The following is a 24,154-nucleotide window of genomic DNA, read 5'->3' as shown; positions in this document are numbered from 1 at the left end:
GTGTTTTAGGTAAATGTGAGATTGCCCTGTTCAATTATAAAGTCAAACATATATTGGACCGGTAAAATTTAGCCGCTGTCCTAAGTTCCTATGGCAGGATTTATATAGATATTCCCAAGTTTCAAACAACAGATTTCTACATGTCTTACACCAGCTATTTCCTCCTGCCTGCCCCAGTCCAGGCTGGCAGAACAATAAATAGGCAAGCCAGCTTGGACCAGCAGTACCACTGTGCCGGCTCACACTGGTCACTGCCCAAGACGGGACTTCTCCCCACGTGCGCTCTCCGAAATGGGGATCTGAGGTCACGTGCATTTGAGGGATGCTGGGGACAACGTGAAGCAGGTTTTGTTCCTGCAGAGCCTTCAGTGTCCTGGTGTACATGACAGTCTCCAGAGGGAACTCGGCACGTTTCCTGAGCTCATCTGACTGGAGGAACCGCCTTCCAAGAACCATCTCAAGTGACAACTATTCCGTGAATTGAACGTTGGGGGAAAGCAGGCCTCCTCTTTTCCTAGCTCCTCACTTTCCCTGGGATGCTGAGAAACACCCCCAACTCCTGTCTTCTTTCACATGTATCTCAGCATCGGGAAGATTTTATTTTTCATTTTTCAAACCTTTACATCTCTTTTTTTTTTCCCTCTAGTCTGGTCAGTATAATCATCTCCCCCACCAAGCCCCCCACCACCACCCCTACCTCTGCCCTAGTCCATGTCTTTTCATTTCTTCATCTTTTTCTAGTCTTCCAAGGGTTAACTTTCCGCCTTGAGAAAATCATTTCCTTTATCTCCCTCTCCCCCAGCTAATCTTATTTCTTCTGCTCCAGCTCCACCCTGATTATTTCTTTGGGAAAATGCATCTGACTTCCGGGTAACCAAGTCATAAAGAAACCTGAAGTTGCCCCTACCTTTCCAACAAAGAACATCTTATGTGGTATCTATAAGAAACCCATAATAAAGCGATGATAGGAAAACCCAAGCCTTGAAAGAGGTGGGAGGGGAAACATTTGGAACGTGCCCTCTCTACAACTGAGAACCTTCCCGTGTTCCCTGTGTTACTGTTAGATGCTCCAGTTCAGAGCATCTGGCTTGGGTTTTGTGTACCATTTGTTGAGCATTTAGGCCTCTTGGCAGCTTCCTGTCTCAAGCACCCTGCTGTCATCTTGCCACTTCATTCACTGCCCCCGCCCCAACACACACACCCAATTGAAGAAGAGAAAGTGCCTAAAATAGGAGAGGGCCCTGAGACATCTAGCCTTTGGGTTCTCAGGCAGGTTTTTAAGAACAAAACCTCCCCCTGCCACGTTGAAATGCTGCCTAGCCCTGCATCCACAGTGGGTCACACTGGGTTTCAGCATGTTCTGCCTGAAGTGGGAGCTGCGTTCCCACCTCTGTCCCTGACTTCCCCTTCATTCTTTGCTGGGATTCACCTGTACCCCTGAGGTACAGAACAGAGTTCTGTTCTCATCTGTTTTGCCGATGAGGAAACCGAGGCTCAGGAATTGGGGGAAGGGACTGGTAGGAAGGCACATAAGCCATGGTAGGGCTGCAGCTCCGAGCCCAGCCCCGTGTCCTAGCGCCCTCTCAGCACATTAGCACTGGTTCCCTTCTCAAGGGCACTTAGTCCCTCCTCCTCAGAGCTGGGCGTCCAGGACTGGCAGTGAGCTCCAGGCTCAGACAGCCTGGGTGTCGGCTCTGCCCCTTCCTAGCTCAGTGACCTTGGACTCAAGTCCTTCACACCTCGGTTTCCTCATTCATGGGAGGGGAGGGCTTCAGTCCTTCGCACACACCTGGCACACGGGGAACCCTCTGTAAACATTAGCTGCCTTGAGTTCCTTCTCCCCCTGCCCCGCACCGTCCCCCTTCTCCTGCCTGTTTTCTCTGCGCAGGACTGTGGTGATAAACTCTGTACTGTTCTCCCTGCTTCCCGTTTCACCCCCGCTCAGTACCAGTATTGAGACCCTCCCTCCCATTCTTGGGTTTTCCCATGGGAGCAGAAGGTCGTGAACTTACGGACCATGGCCCCCCTGCCAGCTTCTTCAGAGAAGGGCTGTGTCTCGGGCTCCACCCACAGGGGTGAGCTTTCATGGGCTCCTGCCCCATCCATACTCAGCTGTTGACTACTTTCTTTTGGTTTAGTCCCCTCAAATCACCATAATAACTTACATCTCACAATAAGAGGGGTGGAGGGTTGAGTGAACCCAGAGAAGCAGCAGCATTGCTGTCTGTTCTCAGTGTCCGGCCCTCCTGCCTTCGCCTACCGGCGTCTGAACGTCCTGTTAGGGTTCTGGCAGGTCCGGCTTTTTCGAGCCAAGGGTGCTACTTTGAGGCTCAGATATCTACCTGAGGTCTAGCACAGGTGCAGAAAGGACACTAAGATACTTTAGCAGATGGGAGGTGGGTGCACAACTCACTTCCTTATACTTTCATTGAAAAAGGAAACTATAAAACCACCGAGGGCAAAGGGAAGGCAGATCACCACCTGGCAGCACTGACTCTAATAAGAAATACAGGATGTTTGTGAGATAAGCCACCAGGGGAATTACCAATTGATGACAAATGCAAGTGGGTTCCTAGTAGCCGTGGCAGCACCTTGCCCCAGAAGCAGGGCCAGGATCCGTCTCTGATTCTGTTTGTAGGTCTTCTGGTGCCTCTGCTCTCACTCAGTTTTTCTAGCCCCGACCATGGCATGCCCTCTCTAAATTCCATTACGTCCTCGCCCAGAGGCGAAGGTCTGAAGGGCATGGAAGCCTGAGCTTGGCACCCTGACTGAGACCTGCCGCCACTTCCCCTCCGGTCTCCTTCACACGCCACACTGGACTCACCACCATCCCTGAGACACGCTCCCTCCTAGACCTCTGCTCATGCTGCACCGAATACCTCCATCCTGTGTGCCTCCGTTCCCTCCCCCGGTTGCTTTCTTTCTGGCCACCATGGAAGGCTCCCCGCTTAGCTCTGCAAAGGCTTGGAGTGGAGCTGTGCTGCCTTCTCCATCTGGGCTGCTTCTAAGCCGCATAGTGCTTTCTAGTGAGGGGAGAGGAGTGCTTGCCTGCATGCGGGCTCTCCCCACCCCTGCAGCCCCGAGACCCACATCCCTCAGGCCTGACTCCCTTGTCTCCCTGACCACCAGGCTCCGTGCTCCATCCACTGCACGGTTAGGGTGTGGAGCCAGAGCTGCTTCCTGTGGCTCCACCAGCTGTCAGGACAGGACCCGTTGCTCCTGGCTCTCTGGCAAGTGAGAACCTGAGACGGGAAGCCTCCTTTCCCCTCCAGGCCAGGTTATGACCCCTGGGAACCTGCATGGCCTTCTCCCCTCTGCCCCCTCAGAGCTTCCTGCCCAGCAGAGACCTTACTTTAGCCCTGTGGTGGTTGATGGTCATAATACATGATGGTCTTTTGGACTGAGCCTCTTTCATGGTCTCAAAGTTTGAGTTTTGACCCTGACAGCCCCCAGTGAGGCAGTGGGTACCCCTCCTCACACCGTTCCTGCTGAGGGAAGACTCCCAGAGGGGAGCAGCCTGCTGGGAGTCTCGCGATGGCCGGGCAGCAGAGCCAGGACAGAAATCACCTGCGGCCCCTGGAATGCCTCACCTTGCCATATGTCTGTTCCTCACTGAGGAGCAGCTCCATTTCCACTTGGCAGTGTCTCCCGTGAGTCCCACTGGGTCACGAAAAGAGGACAGTGGCTTGGGAGTAGCAGCCTCAGAACCCCCAGGAGGCTGGCCCAGTTGTCATAGTTTACGGGTAAAACCTAGCCTAAACAGAGGCCCCAGCTCCCATCAGAAGAGTCTCCGTCCAACTTTGGAGGTTTCTCCCTCTTCCTTCTCATCTGTGCACAGTCGTGAGGTGGTTCTAAGCTGCTTGTCTGAGACCAAGAGTGGGCAGGTTTGGAGACAGCCCCTGGCACCCTCAGTGAGTGAGAGCCTCTTTTACCCTCCTCGGCTGCTTACCTCTGTCCCTGGGCCCAGCAGCTGGTTCCTAAATGAGGCCAAGACAGTTAGAGTGAAGCAGGCTCATGCGTCTGCCCCGCTACAGAGGACAGCTGCCTAGGCCCAAGGCACCCTCTGGGTTGGTTTCCATCTTGACTGTGTCTGTTTGCCACCCACCTCCCTGCCTTGCATTTCCTGCCTGAGCTGTCAGCACCCAGGTTGTGGTATGCAGGAGCAGGGCTGGGGAGGGGTGGAACCGGCCCCATTCTGCAGCAGCCCCTTTCTCTGGGCACTGGGACCTTTTGTGGGACGGCTGTAGATGTCTGCATCCCCCCGCTGCTCACATGCTGCCCTAGTGACTGGTCGTTTCCTTTGCTGGATGTTTCCCTTTGTTCTGTCTGTGGCTCGCTCCAGCCTCCAGGGATCATGTTGAAGCCGCACTTACAAGTATTTGCCTGACCTGGTGAATTGCCTCCCTGGCCATTGTTCTGGGAAATGTCATTCCCCCATGACTTTGTGATGGGGACTGACCACTTATTAGGAATATGCCTTTGCCTTGGAACCAGGGCGGCCACAGCCCAGACCCTTGCCTCTCTTCCTTACGTCTCTCCCTTGCAGCCATCCTTGTCTCTTTTTTCTTTTTTTCCTTCTAGTGGGGGCCTTTTGCTTTTCCTTGTTAATCCTGTTTGTAGCAAAGCAAGCTGAAGGAGGACCTCCTCTCTGTGATCTGCTTCTTGCTCTCCACCTACTCCTCTTCTGTGCCCTTCACCTCCTAGAGGGAGAGAGAGGAATGCCGACCTTACTGCCGCTGCGACTGCTGCCGCCGCTGCCACCACTGCCGCCACCCTGGTAATGTCCACATGCCCCCAAATCTAGTCCAGAGCCAAGGCCCTGCTGGACAGGGGGAAGCTGTGTAAATGATCCTGAGCATGTACCATCCTGGGCCCTGGGGTTTCCCATGCAGGGCCATGGCCCCTGTGGGCTCACTCAGAAATGCTGAGGTTGGTGCGAGCCCGCCTGTTGTGCAAAGGTCAAAGAGACTTTGCATTAAAATCAAGCCAGAGTTGAGCTCATACTGTATGTGTGTATACTTTTGTACCTTGCTTTTTTTCCTTAAATTCTATATCATCAACATCTTCCCATGTTATTTCATAGTCTTCATAATCATCACTTTCCATGCCTTCATAATAGTTGAGCATGTAATTCTACCATAATTAGTATAGACATTCCTCTGTTAGAAGGCATTTAGGTAATTTTCACTTTCTCAGTAGTGTAAATAAGACTGTAATGAACATCTTTCAGTTTGTGGCTTATTCTGTGCTTGCTTCTTCCATATTTAGATTCATTTCCCTAGGTTAGATTTTCAGATACAAGACTGTGGGTTCAGAAATGGTGTAAACATTTCTATGGTTTGTAATATAAGTGGCCAAATTGCTTTCTTGAAAATGAAGCCTTTATTTACTGAGTGTTTTTCTGCAGAAAATCTCATCTCAGTGCCTTAGGCCCTGGGAGAGAGGTAGGCATCCTGCTATAGAACTGAAGTTTTAAAATTATTTTCTGTGTTTACCTTGCCCAGAGTCCTTGCTTGGCTGTTCTATTAACTCTGTTCTCTCTAAAGGGACCTTATGGCTCTGACCTGTGTTCTACTCCGTCAGGGGCCAACGATATGCCCTCTCTTGTGAGTAATTACTGTGGCAAACAAGAGGACTACCCCCTCAGCTCCAGGACCCTGGAGGACACATTTCCTTCACTTACTGGGAGAAGAGCTTAAGACTCTGATCCAGGTTTTATTGAGGGCCTTGTCCGAACTCAGGGCTTCTGTATTATTAAGGTTCAAAGCCAGAGACCCAACTGCTGTGAAATAATGGGTCAGTGGATATTAGCCTGCCACAGACTCAGTGTTTGTGTAATCCCAGCAATTCTCTGGAGATCCGCTCACAGCCAGCCTGTCTACCCTCCTGAGGCTTGCCGGTCAGTCCTGCTGCAGGGCTGTCTGGCCAGAGCTTCCTCTGCTTGTCTGCCACCCATTTGTCCTGGGTCTTTCCTCTTGGAGTCTGAGGGGGCACAGAGAAGCACGCAAAAGGGTATTTCTGCAGAGATTTTCACTGCCTACAGACCTGCCTCTGGATCTGTGGGCTCAAGAGCCTGTGGGTTACTCTAGCTATTGTGGAGGGGAGGAGTGGTGTGATGGGCAGGGGGTGTGCATAGGAGCAAAATTGTCTCTCCCATCCCATAGAAATTCTGATTCTTTGAGACTCTGGGCTTAGGGTTGGTGTTTCCAACCTCTTTGCTGCTGTGTCTTTTGGTGGCGGAGGGGCCAGGTAGTCAGCCCCCAAGCCATCATGGTCAGGGGATATGTGAGCTGGTGTACACATGAGGGCCTGACATCTAGGAAAGCCAGGGTGGTTTGGTGGGTCTTCTAGAAACTGTGAGAACTTGGGCAGTTGGTTCTGTGGCTTTCGGTAGTTGGTCATCTGTCTCCTGTTACCATCAGGGAAAGGCTGCACTTGCCTTAACCACAGGATTTGCCTGGTGATTAGACCAGATTCTGGTACCTCTCCTGGAAACCCCACGAAGGCTGCTAGCAGGTGCAGCGCACAGGGCCTGGGAACAAGTGAGGCATGAAATGGGGAAGTGGCGTCCCCGCCTTAGCCCTTCTGGAGAGGTGTTCTCTGCGTGCCCCGTGTCATTGCCTAGCCTCCAGTAATCATGCCATAGTTTCCAGACTGGTCTTGCTGCCCTCAGTTGGCAAGTAGGGTACAAATTCCTCCTGGACTTGCAAAACATAATTCTCATTTAAAACCTCAAGAGCTGGAGAAGGCAATGGCAACCCACTCCAGTGTTCTTGCCTGGAGAATCCCAGGGACGGGGGAGCCTGGTGGGCTGCCGTCTGTGGGGTCGCACAGAGTCGGACACGACTGAAGTGACTTAGCAGCAGCAGTAGCAGTAAGTGAAGGGGTATAATAATAGGCCCTAAGGCTATGGTATACTTAGGGACTGTATGCTGTTCTACGCTGTCATGTGTATTAACACATTTATTTCTCACAGCAGCCTATGAGATAGGCTCTATTAATATTAGTATTGCCTTTTTACAGATGAGGACATTAGAACACAGAGAGGCTAAGTAGCTTGCCCCAAGGTCACAGAGCTAATGAGAGGTACAACCAGGATTCAAACACTGGCATCTGACTACAGACCTGTACTCACTACTGTTTAGAGACTGTATCATGTTGGGCAGTTAATCACTGAGTATTGATATACATGCTTCCCATAAAAGTGTAAGATATTGCTCCTTCCCTAAAGCTGTCACACTGATAGATGCACAAAGCTTTTTCATGTAGAAAGAGTGACTGTTTCCAAGCTATTACAAATTAGTAGAAGAACTGTAGATCAGATAAACTTCAGAAATGCATTGCTAAGACCCAAAACATAGCTATAGTTTATTTACTTTGCATGTCTTTATAAGTGCATTTCACATCTGTAAAATCATATAAAACTAAAATAAATGAAAGTTTTATGAAAAAATAAAAAATAAAACCTCAAGAGCTTCCTGTGGCCTGAATAAGAAAGACAGAGTCTTGATTATTTTAGCAAAGTCCCCAGCCTTCCTCTCCTGCCCCGTGTTCTGGTCCACATCCAGCTTCTTGTCTTAGTCTGGCTTCCCCAAACTGTATTTCTGTAGTTCCTTGAATGCTATCTTTTCCTCACAGTCTTTACAAATGCTGCTCGCTCGTCTCAGAATATTCTTCTCATGCCTGCCAACTAAACTTGGCTAGCTTCTTCGAGGCCTTCTCTAATTTTCTACGATTGGGTTCATGTTTTTACCTCTATTTCTCTGTATGTGCTGGGCTGAGGAGCTCCTTTCTCCTCCTTCCCCTTTAGGTAGCTGTCCACCCTAAAGAGCTCATCACCCCATAAAAATACAATTGCCTGTTTAACTTGGAACTTCTCAGAAGCAGGGCTTGTGTCTTTTCTTTTTCTGCATTCCTGTTGCTAAGTAAAAAGTAAATACCCAATAAATGACCAGAATCAATGTATGAAAAAGAGGGAGAAACAGGGCTCTCTGGTCCTCTCCCATCTCTGGACAGGCTTTTCTTTTCTTTTTCTTTTTTTTTAATAATTTAATTGAGATATCATTACATATCATACAATATAACTATTTAAAGTATATAATTCAGTAGCTTTTAGTATATTCAGAATTGGGCATCTATCAACCAATTTCAGAACATCTTTATTAAGCCAGAGAAAACCTCCCCTACACTTCTTAGCTCTCAGTTAATTCCTCCATTCTCTCCCGCCCTAGTAGCTACAGTTCCACATTCTGTCTCTGGATTTGCCTGTTCTGGACATTTCATATAAATGCAATCTTATCTGTGATCCTTTGTCACTGATTTCTTTCTCTTAGCATGATGTTTTCAATGTTCATCCAGTTTACAGCATGTAGCAATACTTCATTCTTTTTATTGCAGAATAATGTTGAATTGTATCGATATATACCACATTTTATTTGTCCATTTATCAGTTAATGGCCATTTGGGAAGTTTCCACTTTTTAGCTATCTAAAAAGTGCAGGACAGCGCTGCTGTGAACTTTGAAAGTTTTTGTGTGGACATATTTTCATTTCTCTTGAGTATATATGTGGGAGTAGAATTTCTGGATCACATGGTGACTCTTTGTTTATCCATGTGAGGAACTCCAGACTGTCTTCCAAGATGGCAGCACGATTTTGTATTCCTACCAGCAGTGTATGAGGATTCTGTTTTGAGTGGACATATTACTTGCTCTTATGTTTAGGGTAAACGAGGGCTCTCGAAAAAAGTTTTAATGCCCTGGAGAGCCATCTGACACTTCTTGAGACATTTGTCCTTGCCACCCAGATCTGCCCTTGCCACCCAAATCTGCCCAAAGGGCATTGGGTTTGCTGTGTGAAGTGACTGGAGAGCGTCGACTCTGCCAGGCCTCCCACCTCACGTGTCCTCACTTTTCCCCAGGCCAGCACACTGACAGGGCCCAGACTCCTGTCCTTTCTTCACTGATGGATGTTGGCTTCTCTAGACTCATACACCCACTTGTCAGTCACCCCACACATGGGGAAAGGGGTAGAACAGGTCTGCCCCTTGGGTTTTTCCTCTGGATTGCCATTGGTCCTGGGGTTGGCACCAGCGGTGCCCATTCATTGTTCCATATTTCTATTTCCTGCGAGAGGAAAATGCTTAGGGTAGTCTCAGTCAGGTATCTGCTTAGGTCAAACAGTCATGGCCAACAGGCCAGGTCCTGTGGTTCAGACAAGGCCACCAACATCCTGTGCCTGTCACTGGGGAGTGGACCAAGAGAAGAGAACATTGGGCAGCGACTCTTGGGGGTCTGCTCCACAACTGGGAAGAGGCTTTGTTGGAACATTGCCTGTTTACTTGTTGGAAACATGTTCAATGGGGCTGAATTTTATCTCACAATGTTCAGAGAAAGCTAACTCTTTGAGAATCTTCAGGAAGCAACAGTTAGAACTGTACATGGTACAACAGACTGGTTCCAAATAGGAAAAGGAGTACGTCAAGGTTGTATATTGTTACCCTGCTTATTTAACTTATATGCAGAGTATATCATGAGGAATGCTGGGCTGGAAGAAGCACAAGCTGGAATCAAGATTGCCGGGAGAAATATCAATAACCTCAGATATGCAGATGACACCACCCTTATGGCAGAAAGTGAAGAGGAACTCAAAGGCCTCTTGATGAAAGTGAAAGGGGAGAGTGAAAAGTTTGGCTTGAAACTCAACATTCAGAAAACGAAGATCATGGCATCTGGTCCCATCACTTCATGGGAAATAGATGGGGAACAGTGGAAACAGTGTCAGACTTTATTTTTTTGGGCTCCAAAATCACTGCAGATGCTGATTGCAGCCATGAAATTAAAAGACGCTTACTCCTTGGAAGGAAAGTTATGACCAACCTAGATAGCGTATTAAAAAGCAGAGACATTACTTTGCCAACGAAGGTCCGTCTAGTCAAGGCTATGGTTTTTCCCGTGGTCATGTATGGATGTGAGAGTTGGACTGTGAAGAAAGCTGATCGCCGAAGAATTGATGCTTTTGAACTGTGGTGTTGGAGAAGACTCTTGAGAGTCCCTTGTACTGCAAGGAGATCCAACCAGTCCATTCTAAAGGAGATCAATCCTGGATGTTCATTGGAAGGACTGATGCTAAAGCTGAAACTCCAATACTTTGGCCACCTCATGCGATGAGTTGACTCACTGGAAATGAGTGATTGCTGGGAGGGATTGTGGGTGGGAGGAGAGGGGGACGACAGAGAATGAGATGGCTGGATGGCATCACCGACTCGATGGACATGAGTTTGAGTGAACTCCGGGAGTTGGTGATGGACAGGGATGCCTGGCGTGCTGTGATTCATGGGGTCGCAAAGAGTCGGACACGACTGAGCGACTGAACTGAACTGAACTGAACTGATGGGGCTAGAGGAGGAAGATGGAAACCACCAGGTGAAGGCCTCTATTTCCAGGAGGTCGAAGGGTGTGGGAGGAAGGAAGCAAATCAAATTTGGGGGTGAAGGTTGTTACCAAGATTGTTGAGATGATTAAAGGACACACCATGCTTGTAAAATCCTTCCCTGTGCCCGGTGTATTGGATCCCCCAGAGAATATCAGCAATGTGTTATTGTAATAGTAATAATGACGACAACTTCATATGCAGTTCCTGAACTTTGGTCATTTTTTTTTTCTCTTGGTCTCATGACTTACACAGAATTAGCTGAAGGCAGAATTCTAAATGGTTCTTAACTGGCGTGTGTGCCTGCGTGCGTGCTCAGTTGTGTCCACCTCTTTGCGACCCCGTGGTGCCTCTCTTTTAAGTAACAGAGCAGCCCAAGTACACCCTGAGTACCCCAGGGCACAGCCTTCTCCCTTTACCACGCATGGTTAGAATGCTTTGTCACAGGCTGAAGAAAGGAGCTCTCATGTAAAATGTTTCATTTACTCTTCTGGGCTGCTCTTTCTGACTTCCTGGTACTTGTCTCTCTCAAGTGATCTGTTGCCCTGAGTCACCCTCCTGACACTGGGGGCTGTGGCACCATCTGGGCACTCTGTCCTCACTTAGGCAGCCTGGTGGAGAGCCAGTGTCCGGGCCCTATCTTAGAGTCCTGGAGAGAAAATGTTCAGCACCCCACCTTAGAGACCGTACAGATACTGCAGGCCCTCGTGGGGCACATTTTCACCCAAAGTAGAGGGCCCTGATCTTGTTGATCTGAGAAAGACTGGGAAGTGAGGATTCTAGAGGATTGGGCTCCAGCACCAGCTGTGTCATTTATGTGGCCTTAGTTTCTTCATGCGGAGAAGGCAATGGCAAGCCACTCCAGTACACTTGCCTAGAAAATCCCATGGATGGAGGAGCCTGGTAGGCTGCAGTCCGTGCGGTCGCTAAGGGTCGGACATGACTGAGCGACTTCACTTTCACTTTTCACTTTCACACATTGGAGAAGGAAATGACAACCCACTCCAGTGTTCTTGCCTAGAGAATCCCAGGGACAGGGGAGCCTGGTGGGCTGCCGTCTGTGGGGTCACACAGAGTCGGACATGACTGAAGCGACTTAGCAGCAGCAGCAGCAGCAGTTTCTTCATGACAATGGTGGGAGAATTCCAGCCAGGATGAGAGTACGGGTATTGAAGTGCTTGTGAATTAAGCGTAAGCGTGATTGTGTCGGGATGTTACTGTCCTTACTGACCTGGGGTCTTGGTACCTGGTCAGAGCAGAGACCCATGAGAGGTCCCTTAGGTTGGAGTCTCCCCAAAGGGTTGCTATCTGCCATTGTGTGTTGAAGCCCATCCATTTGTCTACTCATCCATCCATCCATCCATCAATCCATCCATCCCGTGGTTATTTACTGAGCTCTTATTATATGCCAGACTGTGTTCCAGGCCTGTTTCCAGTGGGTGAAGAAAAAGCAAAAAAAAAAAAAAAAAAAATTCTAGCCTTCATTGAGCTTATATTCTAATGGGGGGAGACTGAAAATAAACAAGAGAAGTAAATTAAATATGAAGTACCTTTGCACCAACACAATTCATTCTTGTAGACCCCGTGGTTGGCATCCTGAAGGGGTGTCCTCCTCTCTCATACACACTATCTGTTCTGTGCCCTGTAGCGCACTGGTCCCACCCTACACTGTGAGCACCGGGAGGGCAGAGACTGACTTGAGTTTGCCATATTTCCTGGTGCCTGGTTTAGTGACAAATACCTGGACACAATGTGATGATCAAACCCCAGTCAACCACACAAAAGCAGGTAGAAGGGGAAAAGTCCCATTGTCACCAGTTTCCTGATATCCTTCCTGCAATTAGCCTATATGTACTATAAGAATAAATAACACATCTGTTTAAACACCTTCCACCTAACAATACTATCTCGATGATCGTTTCCTTTTAGAGCTTCCTTATTTTTTTTTTAAACAGCTCTATTCCATTATATGGATGCATCATGGTTTATTTAAGCCATTTCCTGGTCATGCTTACGTCACTGTTTGCAGCCTTTTGCGTTGGTGAACATGTGGTGAACAGAGTGAACACATTGTTCACCTGTCATTTGCACACTTGCAAGTCCTACAGGATAACTCCTATAAGAGGGATTGCTGGTTCAGGGAATGCTACTCAGGATTGAGTTGTAAAGTGAGGGTAGAAAATGAGGCCCAGGAATGGTCTAAGGACCACGTGGAGCAGACAGGTCACCAGTCCCCATGAGTGTTTGGCTGAAAGGCCTCATGGCATCTGATGGCACTTTTTTTGTTTCTGCACCAGGCTGGAGAGTCCATGTTCAACCGTGCGAAGCTCCTCAATGTTGGCTTTAAAGAGGCCTTGAAGGACTATGACTACAACTGCTTTGTGTTTAGCGATGTGGACCTCATCCCAATGAACGACCATAACACCTACAGGTGCTTTTCACAGCCACGGCACATTTCTGTAGCAATGGATAAGTTTGGATTTAGGTAAGAGATATTTACTGGAATCTGCAGAAAACATTTGTGTCTTCCATGACAACCAGGGAACTCACTTCCTCTAGCCCAGGAGTAGTGCCTCTTAGGCTCTGGAAGAGAATGCCTTTTGGGAGAACTGGGTGCTTTTGAAGCACATGTGTGTGAGTTCTGTGTTAAGTCTCTTCAGAGCGCATGTGTGCTGAGTGCTGTGCTAAGTCACTTCAGTCGTATCTGACTCCTTGCGCCCCTGTGAACCGTAGCCCACCAGGCCCCTCTCTTTGTGGGATTCTCCAGGCAAGAATCCTGGAGTGGCTTGTTATGCCCTCCTCCAGGGGATCTTCCTGGCCCAGCGATCAAACCTGTGTCTCTTCCGTCTCCTGAATTGGTAGGAGTTCTTGACCACTGGAGCCACCTGGGAAGTCCTTTGAAGCTCATCAGTTCAGTTCAGTTGTTCAGTTGTGTCTGACTCTTCATGACCCCATGGACCACAGCATGCCAGGCCTCCCTGTCCACCACCAACTCCCGGAGTTTACTCAAACTCATGTCCATTGAGTCGGTGATGCCATCCAACCATCTCATTCTCTGTCGTTCCCTTCTCCTCCTGCCTTCAGTCTTTCCCAGCATCAGGATCTTTTCAAATGAGTCAGCTCTTTGCACCAGGTGACCAAAGTATTGGAGTTTCAGCTTCAACATCAGTCCTTCCAATGAACACCCAGGATTGATCTCCTTTAGGATGGACTGGTTGTATCTCCTTGCAGTATAAGGGACTCTCCAAGTGCCTTCTCCAACACCACAGTTCAAAAGCATCAATTCTTTGGCGATCAGCTTTCTTCACAGTCCAACTCTCACATCCATACATGACCATTGGAAAAATCATAGCCTTGACTAGACGGACCTTTGTTGGCAAAGTAATGTCTCTGCTTTAATATGCTGTCTAGGTTGGTCATAACTTTCCTTCCAAGGAGTAAGCGTCTTTTAATTTCATGGCTGCAATCAGCATCTGCAGTGATTTTGGAGCCCAAAAAAATAAAGTCTGACACTGTTTCCACTGTTTCTCCATCTATTTGCCATAAAGTGATGAGACCAGATGCCTTGATGTTTGTTTTTTGAATGTTGAGCTTTAAGCCAACTTTTTCACTCTCCTCTTTCACTTTCATCAAGAGGCTCTTTAGTCTTCTTCACTTTCTGCCATAAGGGTGGTATCATCTGCATATCTGAGGTTATTGATATTTCTCCCGGCAATCTTGATTCCAGCTTGTGCTTCCTCTAGCCCGGTGTTTCTCATGATGAACTCTGCATATAAGTTAAATAAGCAGGGTGACAATATACAGCCTTGATGTACTTCTTTTCCTATTTGGAACCAGTCTGTTGTTCTATGTCCAGTTCTAACTGTTGCTTCCTGACCTGCATACAGATTTCTCAAGAGGCAGGTCAGGTGATCTGGTATTCCCATCCCAGTTCTTTCAGAATTTTCCAGTTTATTGTGATCCACACAGTCAAAGCCTTTGGCATAGTCAATAAAGCAAAAATAGATGTTTTTCTGGAACTCTCTTGCTTTTTCCATGATCCAGCGGATGTTGGCAGTTTGATCTCTGGTTCCTCTGCCTTTTCTAAAACCAGCTTGAACATCTGGAAGTTCACGGTTCACGTATTGCTGAAGCCTGGCTTGGAGAATTTTGAGCATGACTTTACTAGCGTGTGCGATGACTGCAATTGTGCGGTAGTTTGAGCATTCTTTGGCATTCCCTTTCTTTGGGATTGGAATGAAGACTGACCTTTTCCAGTCCTGTGGGCACTGCTGAGTTTTCCAAATTTGCTGGCATATTGAGTGCAGCACTTTCACAGCATCATCTTTCGGGATTTGAAATAGCTCAACTGGAGTTCCATCACCTCCACTAGCTTTGTTTATAGTGATGCTTCCTAAGGCCCACTTGACTTCCCATTCCAGGATGTCTGGCTCTAGGTGAGTAATCACGCTAATGTGATTATATTGGTCGTGAAGATCTTTTTTGTACACCTCTTAATATCTTCTGCTTCTGTTAGGGCCATACCATTTCTATTCTTTATTGAGCCCATCTTTGCATGAAATGTTCCCTTGGTATCTCTAATTTTCTTGAAGAGATCTCTAGTCTTCCCCATTCTGTTGTTTTCCTCTATTTCTTTGCATTGATCACTGAGGAAGGCTTTCTTATCTCTCCTTCCTATTCTTTGGAACTCTGCATTCAAATGGAGAATAGTCATAGTCAGTTATTATTTAATGACGGAAGTGGAGTCCAGAAGCACCTATATCTCTGCACCTCCAGGAGAGAAGTGTTTATATTTGGGATGGCACTTATCTTCAGGCTCCAGATGGTGGTTATCTTACTTGACTTTCTTCTCCCCTTCCCCTCACAATTTGGGAAGCAAATTGAAGTCATCTTCCCTCAGTAATTTCTTGGACTTGGGTAACTGAGAAGATCTTCCTTGGCACTTTAAGAAGGATCATGGTTCTGTTTCCCTGCAAAGCACAGGCTTCTGCTTAAACAGCTTCTGCTCAGACTTTCCCACCAAAATGGCCCTTTGTGAGGAAGCCGGCTGATGCCTGTCCCCAAGAGCAGCAGTGTGATTAAAGCCCATTGTCATAGGTGGAAAATAGCCTTGTGGTCCATTTTTTTTAATCTTAAAAAGTAAATTTGCATTTCATTCCATAATTTGTCCACATTTGTATCAACATAAACTTAAGGCACCTGTCAAATGGGTAACCTGACCTCTTCCTCCATGTTCTGAGTCAACCTGGAAGCTCCAGGAAGGCGTGCTGTGGGTACTTTGTGTGCTGGCCATCCTTGCCTCAGGCTTGACTACCACAGTACTGCAGGCTTGTGTGCCAACTTGGCAGTCTCTTGTTATAGATACAACAGCTTTCTTTCAGACTCATTTTATTTGTTTTTTAAAGTTTGTTTAAGTTTTTGGCCATGCTGGGTCTTTGTTGCTACACGTGGGCTTTCTCTGGTTGCAGGAAGCAGGGGCTACTTGTCGTGGTGCACAGGCTTCTCATTGCAGCGGCTTCTCTTGTGAGCACAGGCTCTAGGCACGAGGGCTTCAGTAGTTGTGGCTCACGGGCTCAGTTGCTCTGCAGCACATGGGATCTTCCCGGACCAGGGATCAAACCAGTGTCCCTTGCATTGCAAGGCAGATCCTTAATCACTGGACCACCAGGGAAGCCCCAGACTCATCTTGCTCTCATCATTTCTTTCTGTCCTCCCTTGCTGGGGGCATGAGGGCTGTGACAGAGCATCCTCTGAAGTCCTTCCCCAAGGTTAAAGCATTCAGACCATAAACATCCTGTCTTAAAGGGGGAAACTTGGACTGTAAACAGAACTTTGTACCCTCCTATCTTCCCCCTCTCCCTCCCTGTTTGTGTATCTTCTCCTCTTTGAGACACACCAGTTCCTCTGAACTGTGCCCTTGAAGTGTGGTGGTGCTTACCTAATTCTTTACCACAGCATCATGTATATTTCACCCAGAACTAGTTAGGCTTGGGAGACAAGGCACAAAGGTAAGAGAAACCAGCAGAGACAGCAAAACCAAATCTGGTCAGAATAGCATATACTTCCCCTGTGCAGTGGCTGAGAGTCCACTTCTGTAAAAACACTGATTATGAAAAGGCCTTAATGGCCTGGTCACCTCTGGTTTTCAAACCCTCACATTATAAGTGCAGACTGTAGTGTGCAGATAACAAAGGGGGATGACTTGATGCTTAAATGATGATACCTCATTACAAGTAGATTATCTTTGATTCATTAAAGCAGGCCCCCGGAATCTTTGCTTGTGGATGCTTGCAGTCAGAATTCTGGAACGTATTTGAAAATAATAACTGAATCTTTTTTTTCATACATTTTGTATGGTTTGGCTGACTTCCCCCTCAGAGTCTGAGTTAGAGTTTTCCTTAATTTTTGTGATGGGTTTTGGTCTCTTTGGATTCCAGTAAAAGCCCAATTGTGGTTTGGAGCTACACATGGGGCTGTCACAAAATCGCAGCCTTTATAAAGCCCACAGGAAAGCCTTTGCTTGCCCTCTGGGCACATCCAGATTCTTAACATTTCTCGTCAGTTCTTCCTCTGTCTCCCTCAGGAGTCCACGATTCATAACCACTGAAATACTGAAATGCAGAATGGTTTGGAAGGATGAAAGCCCAGATGCCCTGCTGCTTGAAAATGGGTCAAAATAGATTCATCATCATACATATTGCCAAGTCAGGATGTGGTAGAATTTTCCAAGAAAATTTTTATTTTAGCAAATTTTGAAAAATGCTGTCTTGACTGTTGGGGTCAGTGTTCAAGTCAGTATACCTTTGGAAGAATGAAAGCAAGACTGTAGATGGGCTAGGGTAGGGAAGGGGGAGCATAACAGGGTGGGCACAGGAGACTCTAAAGCAGTCTCAGTTTCTGGGACCTTCTGGAGAAGGATTTCTCACCCATGGAAAGCAGGTTCTCGAGCAATGCAGAAGAACTGGGCTTCTGTATTTGTCACTGACTGATTGTCTAGATAACCACAGTGTTCTTGGAAAGTAAAATTCTACTTTTTGATACTGTGTCTTCTCTGAGATAATATGAGTCTGATATAAAAACAAGACAAAGGAAACCCTCATAAATCCCTAATTTAAAAGTTCCAGGGAATAAAAATAACTTTAGAAATGTTTATATATTTTAAAAAAATAATTTAATAAGACCCTGATGCTGGGAAAGATTGAAGGCAGGAGCAGAAGGGGCGACAGAGGATAAGATGGTCGGCCGGCATCACCAACTTGATGGACATGAGTTTGAGCAAGCGCCAGGAGTTGGTGATGGACAGGGAAGCCTGGCGTGCTGCAGTCCATGGGGTCGCAAAGAGTTGGAGAGGGCTGAGTGACTGAACTGATTAATTTTTGGCAGTGCTGGGTCTTCGTTACTACACATGGGCTTTTCCCTAGTGGCGGCGAATGGGGCTAACTCTTCGCTGCAGTGCATGGGCTTCTCATTGTGGTGGCTCCTCTTGTTGCAGAGCATGGGCTCTAGGCACACGGGCTCCAGTAGTTGCAGTTCTTGGGCTTGAGAGCACAGGCTCAATAGTTGTGGCACAGGGCTTAGTTGTTCCGAGACATGTGAGATCTTCCTGGACCAGAGGTTGAACCCATGACTCCTGCATTGGATTCTTTACCACTGAGCCACCAGGGAAGCCCAGAAGTATTTATATTTTGAGTGAGCTTTGTTAAAGAATAAATACTAACTACTGGTCCTGTGTGTGTGTGTGTTTTTTCCCCAGCCTACCTTATGTGCAGTATTTTGGAGGTGTCTCTGCTCTAAGTAAACAACAGTTTCTCAGCATCAATGGATTTCCTAATAACTACTGGGGCTGGGGAGGTGAAGATGATGACATTTATAACAGGTAAGCATCACAACTTAGATCTCTTGCTTCCCTATCTCGCTTCACTTCTGGTTTTTCTATCCATGCTTGGTTATTTTGTAAGGATTGACCCTGAGGAGAGATGCAGTCCCCACCCAGCCTGAATTCTTAGATGAGCCCCGCTGTAGATGCTCCAGGTGATAAAGAGTGTCTTAAGAGACAGACCATGAGAACCCTTAACGAAACTGGAAAGCATCTGAAAATAAGCATGTGTGTAACTCTGATGTGCACTTGAAAGTTTTAATCTACCTGCATTAGGAACAAAAACAACAAAAAAAATGTAACCTGTACTCACTGCTGCATTTAAAACGGATAACCAATAAGGTCCTACTGTATAGCACATGGATCTCTGCTCAATGTTATGTGGCAGCCTAACCCTAGATGGGAGGGAAGTTTGGGGAAGAATGGATACGTGTATATGTATGGCTGAGTCCTTCCTTGTTCACCTGAAACTGTCACAACATTTTTAATTGGCTATACACCAATACAAAAAAGTTTTACAAAATTTAAAAGTATCTTTAGGAAAACTAGCTTCTGTGATTTTTGCCTTAGCCTTATGGAAAATGTAAAATGAGAAACATGTGAAGGGGTGACTCACACTACATGGCCATCCACACCCTGGGGCTCTTCATGAGTTGGTAAAACTTTATTATGTGAGTTGTCATCGCAGATGGTAAAAAAACCATCTGTCAGTGGCATTTGAAAGCACATTCTGCTTGGCTCTTCCTGGCAGTGGAATCTCCACTCCTGCTGAATGTAGACAAAAAGCACCTTCTCCCTCTGGGAGCCAACCTGAACTTGCCACTGAGTTTGAAACCAGAATACACCCTGGTGCCTTCCTGAACTGGAGTACATTAATTTGATCATTAACAGAAAATGTCTTTCAGAGCAGCATTCAAGTCATTTAAGATTAGCTTTGCAGCATAGACCCAAGTCTTTGACACAGTCCTTGAAGAAAACTTGAATTTTAGAGATTGATTATGGATATGCAGAGTACTGGGCCAGGCAGGACCAGTGAGGAGGAAGACACTGAAGCCCTAAACAGGGAGTCCAGACAAAAACAGACTTCCTTTCACAGCACCGCACCCAGGCAGCTGGGCCCGTGTGACAGTGTACAGGACTGACATGCTGCACAGACCTGAGTGATCAGAAAAGTATCCAGGAGGGAGCCCCGCGGACAGACTCCTGAGGATGAGGGGATAGAACCATCAGTGCTTGTGGAGGAGCTTTCTGTCCTTTCTTTAAAAAAAAGTTTTTTAAATTTTTAAATTGAGGTTTAGTTGATGAAAGTGAAAGAGGAGAGTGAAAAGTTTGGCTTGAAGCTCAACATTCAGAAAACGAAGATCATGGCATCTGGCCCCATCACTTCATGGGAAATAGATGGGGAAACAGTGGAAACAGTGTCAGACTTTATTTTTTGGGGCTCCAAAATCACTGCAGATGCTTATTGCAGCCATGAAATTCAAAGATGCTTACTCCTTGGAAGGAAAGTTATGACCAACCTTGATGGTATATTAAAAAGCAGAGACATTACTTTGCCAACCAATGTCCGTCTAGTCAAGGCTGTGGTTTTTCCCGTGGTCATGTATGGATGTGAGAGTTGGACTGTGAAGAAAGCTGATCGCCGAAGAATTGATGCTTTTGAACTGTGGTGCTGGAGAAGACTCTTGAGAGTCCCTGGGACTGCAAGGAGATCCAATCAGTCCATTCTAAAGGAGATCAGTCCTGGGTGTTCATTGGAAGGACTGATGCTAAAGCTGAAACTCCAATACTTTGGCCACCTCATGCGATGAGTTGACTCACTGGAAAAGAGTCTGATGCTAGGAGGGATTGTGGGTGGGAGGAGACGGGGACGACAGAGAATGAGATGGCTGGATGGCATCACCGACTCGATTTACATGAGTTTGAGTGAACTCCGGGAGTTGGTGATGGATAGGGAGGCCTGGCATGCTGTGATTCATGGGGTCGCAAAGAGTCGGACACGACTGAGCGACTGAACTGATAGTTGATGTACAATGTATGTTTCAGATGTACAACATAGTAATTCACAATTTTTAAAGGTTATATTCCATGTATCAGTTCAGTTCAGTCGCTCAGTCGTGTCTGACTCTTTGCGACCCCATGAATCACAGCACGCCAGGCCTCCCTGTCCATCACCAACTCCCCGAGTTCACTCAAACTCATGTGTCATTATAAAACTTTGGCTATAGTCCCGGTACTGTACAATATATCCTTGTGGCTTATTTATCTTATGGGAAGTGGACGTGTTAGACACTCAGTTGTGTCTGAATCTTTGTGACCCCATGGACTGTAGTCCACCAGGCTCCTCTGTCCATGGAATTCTCCAGACAAGAATCCTTGAGTGGGTAGCCATTTACTTTTCCAGGTGATCTTCCCAACCCAGGGATCAAACCTAGGTCTCCTGCATTGCAGGCGGATTCTTTACCATTTGAGCCACCAGGGAAGCCATATTTATCTTATATGTAGTAGTTTTTAACCTCTTAAACCCTTATGCCTATCTTGCTCCTCCTCCTGGAGCAGCTTTCCTGAAAGGTAAAGAACCTAACTCTTATTCTGTACCAGCTTGCTTTTGGGCCCTACTCAGCACTGAGGGAGGCCAGGCTGGGAACCTTTAAGTCACTTCGGACCAGCCATTTATACCTCTCGGCTTAGTGTTGTATTCCTGCTGTCAAGACTTTGGTTGGTATTCCTCATTCCTTTCTCCTCCAGAACCCACACAGAATCTTCCACTGTGATCTGGCTGCCTCTAGTCTTGTTCCTGGCTTTCCATTATTATACTGCCTAACAGAGAGACTTCCCATTGGCCAACTCTGTGTACAGTGTTGGGAAACCCAGCATATAGTGAGCTCTCCATATCTGCAGATTACACATCCCCACAGATTCACCGCGCCTTCAATCGAAAATACTCAGGGGGAAAAGAATCCAGAAAATTCCAGAAAGCAAAACTTTAATTCGCTGTGCACCTGAGACTATTTCCATAACATTTACATTGTATTTATAACTCTCTGCATATCATTCACACTATAGTAGGTATTATAATTTTTCTAGAGGTGATGTAAAGTATATGGGAGGATGAGGACGTGCGTAGGTTATATGGAAATGCTACACATTTTACATAAGGGACTTGAGCAACCACGGGGAAGGAGGTTGTCCAGGAACCGATCCCCTGGGGAGACCGAGGGATGACTGCGTTATATCCCTTTTAGACATTGGCCCTGTTCTGGGAGATGCTCTGAGAAGGCCTCCGTGATACAATCTGTGCCCTTCTTTCCTGCTTCACCGCTGGCCACTTCCTACCCCAAACTTTGATGCTCCCAGAGGGCACTGTGCTTGCTCTCACTTCCCTGCTTTGCCTGTGCTGTCCTGACTGCCCAAAGTGCTCTGGCAAACACCCACTCATCTTCAGGGCTTGGCTCTGCCCAGTCTCAATCAGGTGAAGTTGGTTGCTTCTGCCTCTGTGCCGAGCATCCCCATGCCCACCTCCTCCCCTTTGTCCTGGTACCTATGGCCCTACGTTCTAAGCATCCACATCATAAATTCCACAAGGGCAGACACCCCCAGTGCCTGGCACAGAATAGTCCCACCACAAGATTTAGAACCGGGGGTAAAAGGTTATGAGGAAGGGGTGTGAGTTTTAACTGCTGCCTGTACACTGGGCTGGGGTGTAGGTTGGTGAGACCAGCTGGCAGGATAGGATGGTGGATGGGATAAAATCTTGCAGCTGGGGCTGTGGGACTTGGGTCATGTGGCCGCTCTGTGATGACCACTTGTCCCTTTGCTCCTTACAGATTAGCTTTTAGAGGCATGTCTGTGTCTCGCCCAAATGCTGTGGTCGGAAAGTGTCGGATGATCCGCCACTCGAGAGACAAGAAGAATGAACCTAATCCTCAGAGGTGTGTTCTCTTTTATTCTCTCCCCTGTGTGTGGTTCCTTCTTCCGCCTTCAGGTGGGGCTGGCTGCAGGAATGGGGCTCTGGAGTGGGTTCCGTGCCTCAAGGGAAAGCGGGTTCCATCCACAGAACAGGGTTGGAGTAGGAGGGAGGTGGTGGTGGTGGTTTACGCACTCAGTCGTGTCCGACTCTGTGACCCCACGGACTGTAGCCCACCAGGCTCCTCTGTCCATGGGATTTCCCAGGCAAGAATACTGGAGTGGGTTGCCACTTCCTTCTCCAGAGGATCTTCCCGACCCTGGGATTGAACCTGCATCTCCTACATTGGCAGGTAGATTCCTTACTGATGAGCCACTGGAAAAGCCTAGTAGGAGGGAAAATGGGCCATTAAAGTACAAAGGTTTAAAGTTTTGAGTTTTGTTTTTGCTTCTTTTTTTTAAGATTTTTGTTTTGGCTTCAAACCCTTTGTCTGTTTATTCCCTGTAGGTTTGACCGAATTGCACATACAAAGGAGACAATGCTCTCTGATGGTTTGAACTCACTCACCTACATGGTGTTAGAGGTCCAGAGGTACCCATTGTATACCAAAATCACAGTGGACATCGGGACGCCGAGCTAGCATTTTGGTGCGCTGATCAGAGACCTGAAAATGGCCAGGGACCTCTGCTGTGTCTCTGCCCGTGTGCTGGGCTGGTCCCTCTCATTCTCACAATCAGTGATAGGCCCTCTCTGCTCATCATTCAGACGCCTTTCCAGACGACTAGGACGAGTGGGATGTATTGCCCCCAACTTGGCTCAGCATGTGACTTCTCAGCCCCACGAGGTGTATGTAAGCATAGAAACCATCAGCCTCTGGGGGCTATCGGCATGTTCACAGTGTCACCCCAAAGAATCAAAGCTGTGCACAGCTCCAAATCTGGTGACTGTGGGACTCATCCCCAGCAAAAAAACAAACAAACAACCTGCTAATTTGTTGTGATATAGGTAAGAATTTTGCTATAAATTGTAGTATTATTACTTTGTGAAAAATTGGAGAGTGCTGCTGAAATCAGATCAGTGTGGTGTTTTTCCGTTGTCATGTTTTAGAAAAACACCCAGTTTCAACCATTCTCATGTTACCACCCCCTACCCTCCACCCTCTCTCCATGATATGCAACTATTACAATCACTGTGTATGTGTGTCTTTTCTTAGCAGAAGAATTTTAAAACTTGAGGCTTGAATTCCAAGGCCACTTTAGCCACCAGAGCAAAAGCCTTGGGTGTTCTCACATTCAGTGGCCTTTCTCCAGATGCCTGATTTCTGAATGTAAATCCTTTTTTTTAAATAGCATTTGTAGTATTTTAAAGAAAGAACAAATCAGATCCTCCTTGTGGTCTAGCTTGATTTTGTGTTGATCCAGAATGGCATAGTGTTTAGTCATGGCAATTTATTTTTCTGAGCATGCTATATAAACTTGAATTTCCTATGTATTTTTATTGTGGTGTTTTACATGTGGGGATGGGCATTGAGCATTTTCTAGGGGGAAAAATAACATATGCTGTAGTGGCCCCACATGGGCCTTGGATGGAGCTGGCAGGCCAGGTTTTCCGAAAAGCGTAGACATCTTTGGGTCCTTCAGTGAGAGCTAAGGCACCCCATGAGCACTGTCAAGCTGGACTCTGTGGGGGAGGCAGACATCTTGGCCTGCCTGGCAGAGCTCCCCACCTCGCCAGCTCCCTGCCCTCCCCAGGTGGGCAGGGCCAGGGAACAACCCCCCCTCCTCAGAGTGAGCCCAGCACCTCCCTTAGGCCCCAGGCGGTGGAGCTGGAAATGACAGCCTTCAGATTGTTTCCTGGCCCTCCACCTGCCCCGGGGGCTGCCTTCCCGGCTCCGCTGGCCCGCTGTGCAGGACCAGTTCTCTGTCCTCCTCCTCCTCCTCC

At 47.3% G+C, this 24,154-nt stretch overlaps 1 protein-coding gene across 1 annotated transcript in view; it reads left to right on the top strand.

Moving 5' to 3' along the window:
- The window catches only part of B4GALT1 (beta-1,4-galactosyltransferase 1), a 54,495-nt gene extending 30,791 nt beyond the window's left edge, over window positions 1–23,704 (top strand). Inside the window, exons 3-6 of the mRNA XM_055427280.2 lie at window positions 12,728–12,915; window positions 18,184–18,306; window positions 22,134–22,238; window positions 22,721–23,704. Coding sequence (XP_055283255.1) covers window positions 12,728–12,915; window positions 18,184–18,306; window positions 22,134–22,238; window positions 22,721–22,853 — 549 coding nt within the window. The 3' untranslated portion in view covers window positions 22,854–23,704. The remainder of the gene's footprint in view (window positions 1–12,727; window positions 12,916–18,183; window positions 18,307–22,133; window positions 22,239–22,720) is intronic.
- Window positions 23,705–24,154: the final 450 nt, after the last annotated feature.

Source organism: Moschus berezovskii, chromosome 7, assembly GCF_049115385.1.
Source record: "Moschus berezovskii isolate FMDL1 chromosome 7, NW_MosBer_1.0, whole genome shotgun sequence".
NCBI classification, from domain to species: domain Eukaryota; kingdom Metazoa; phylum Chordata; class Mammalia; order Artiodactyla; family Moschidae; genus Moschus; species Moschus berezovskii.
This window is presented reverse-complemented; position numbering and strand designations above follow the sequence as displayed.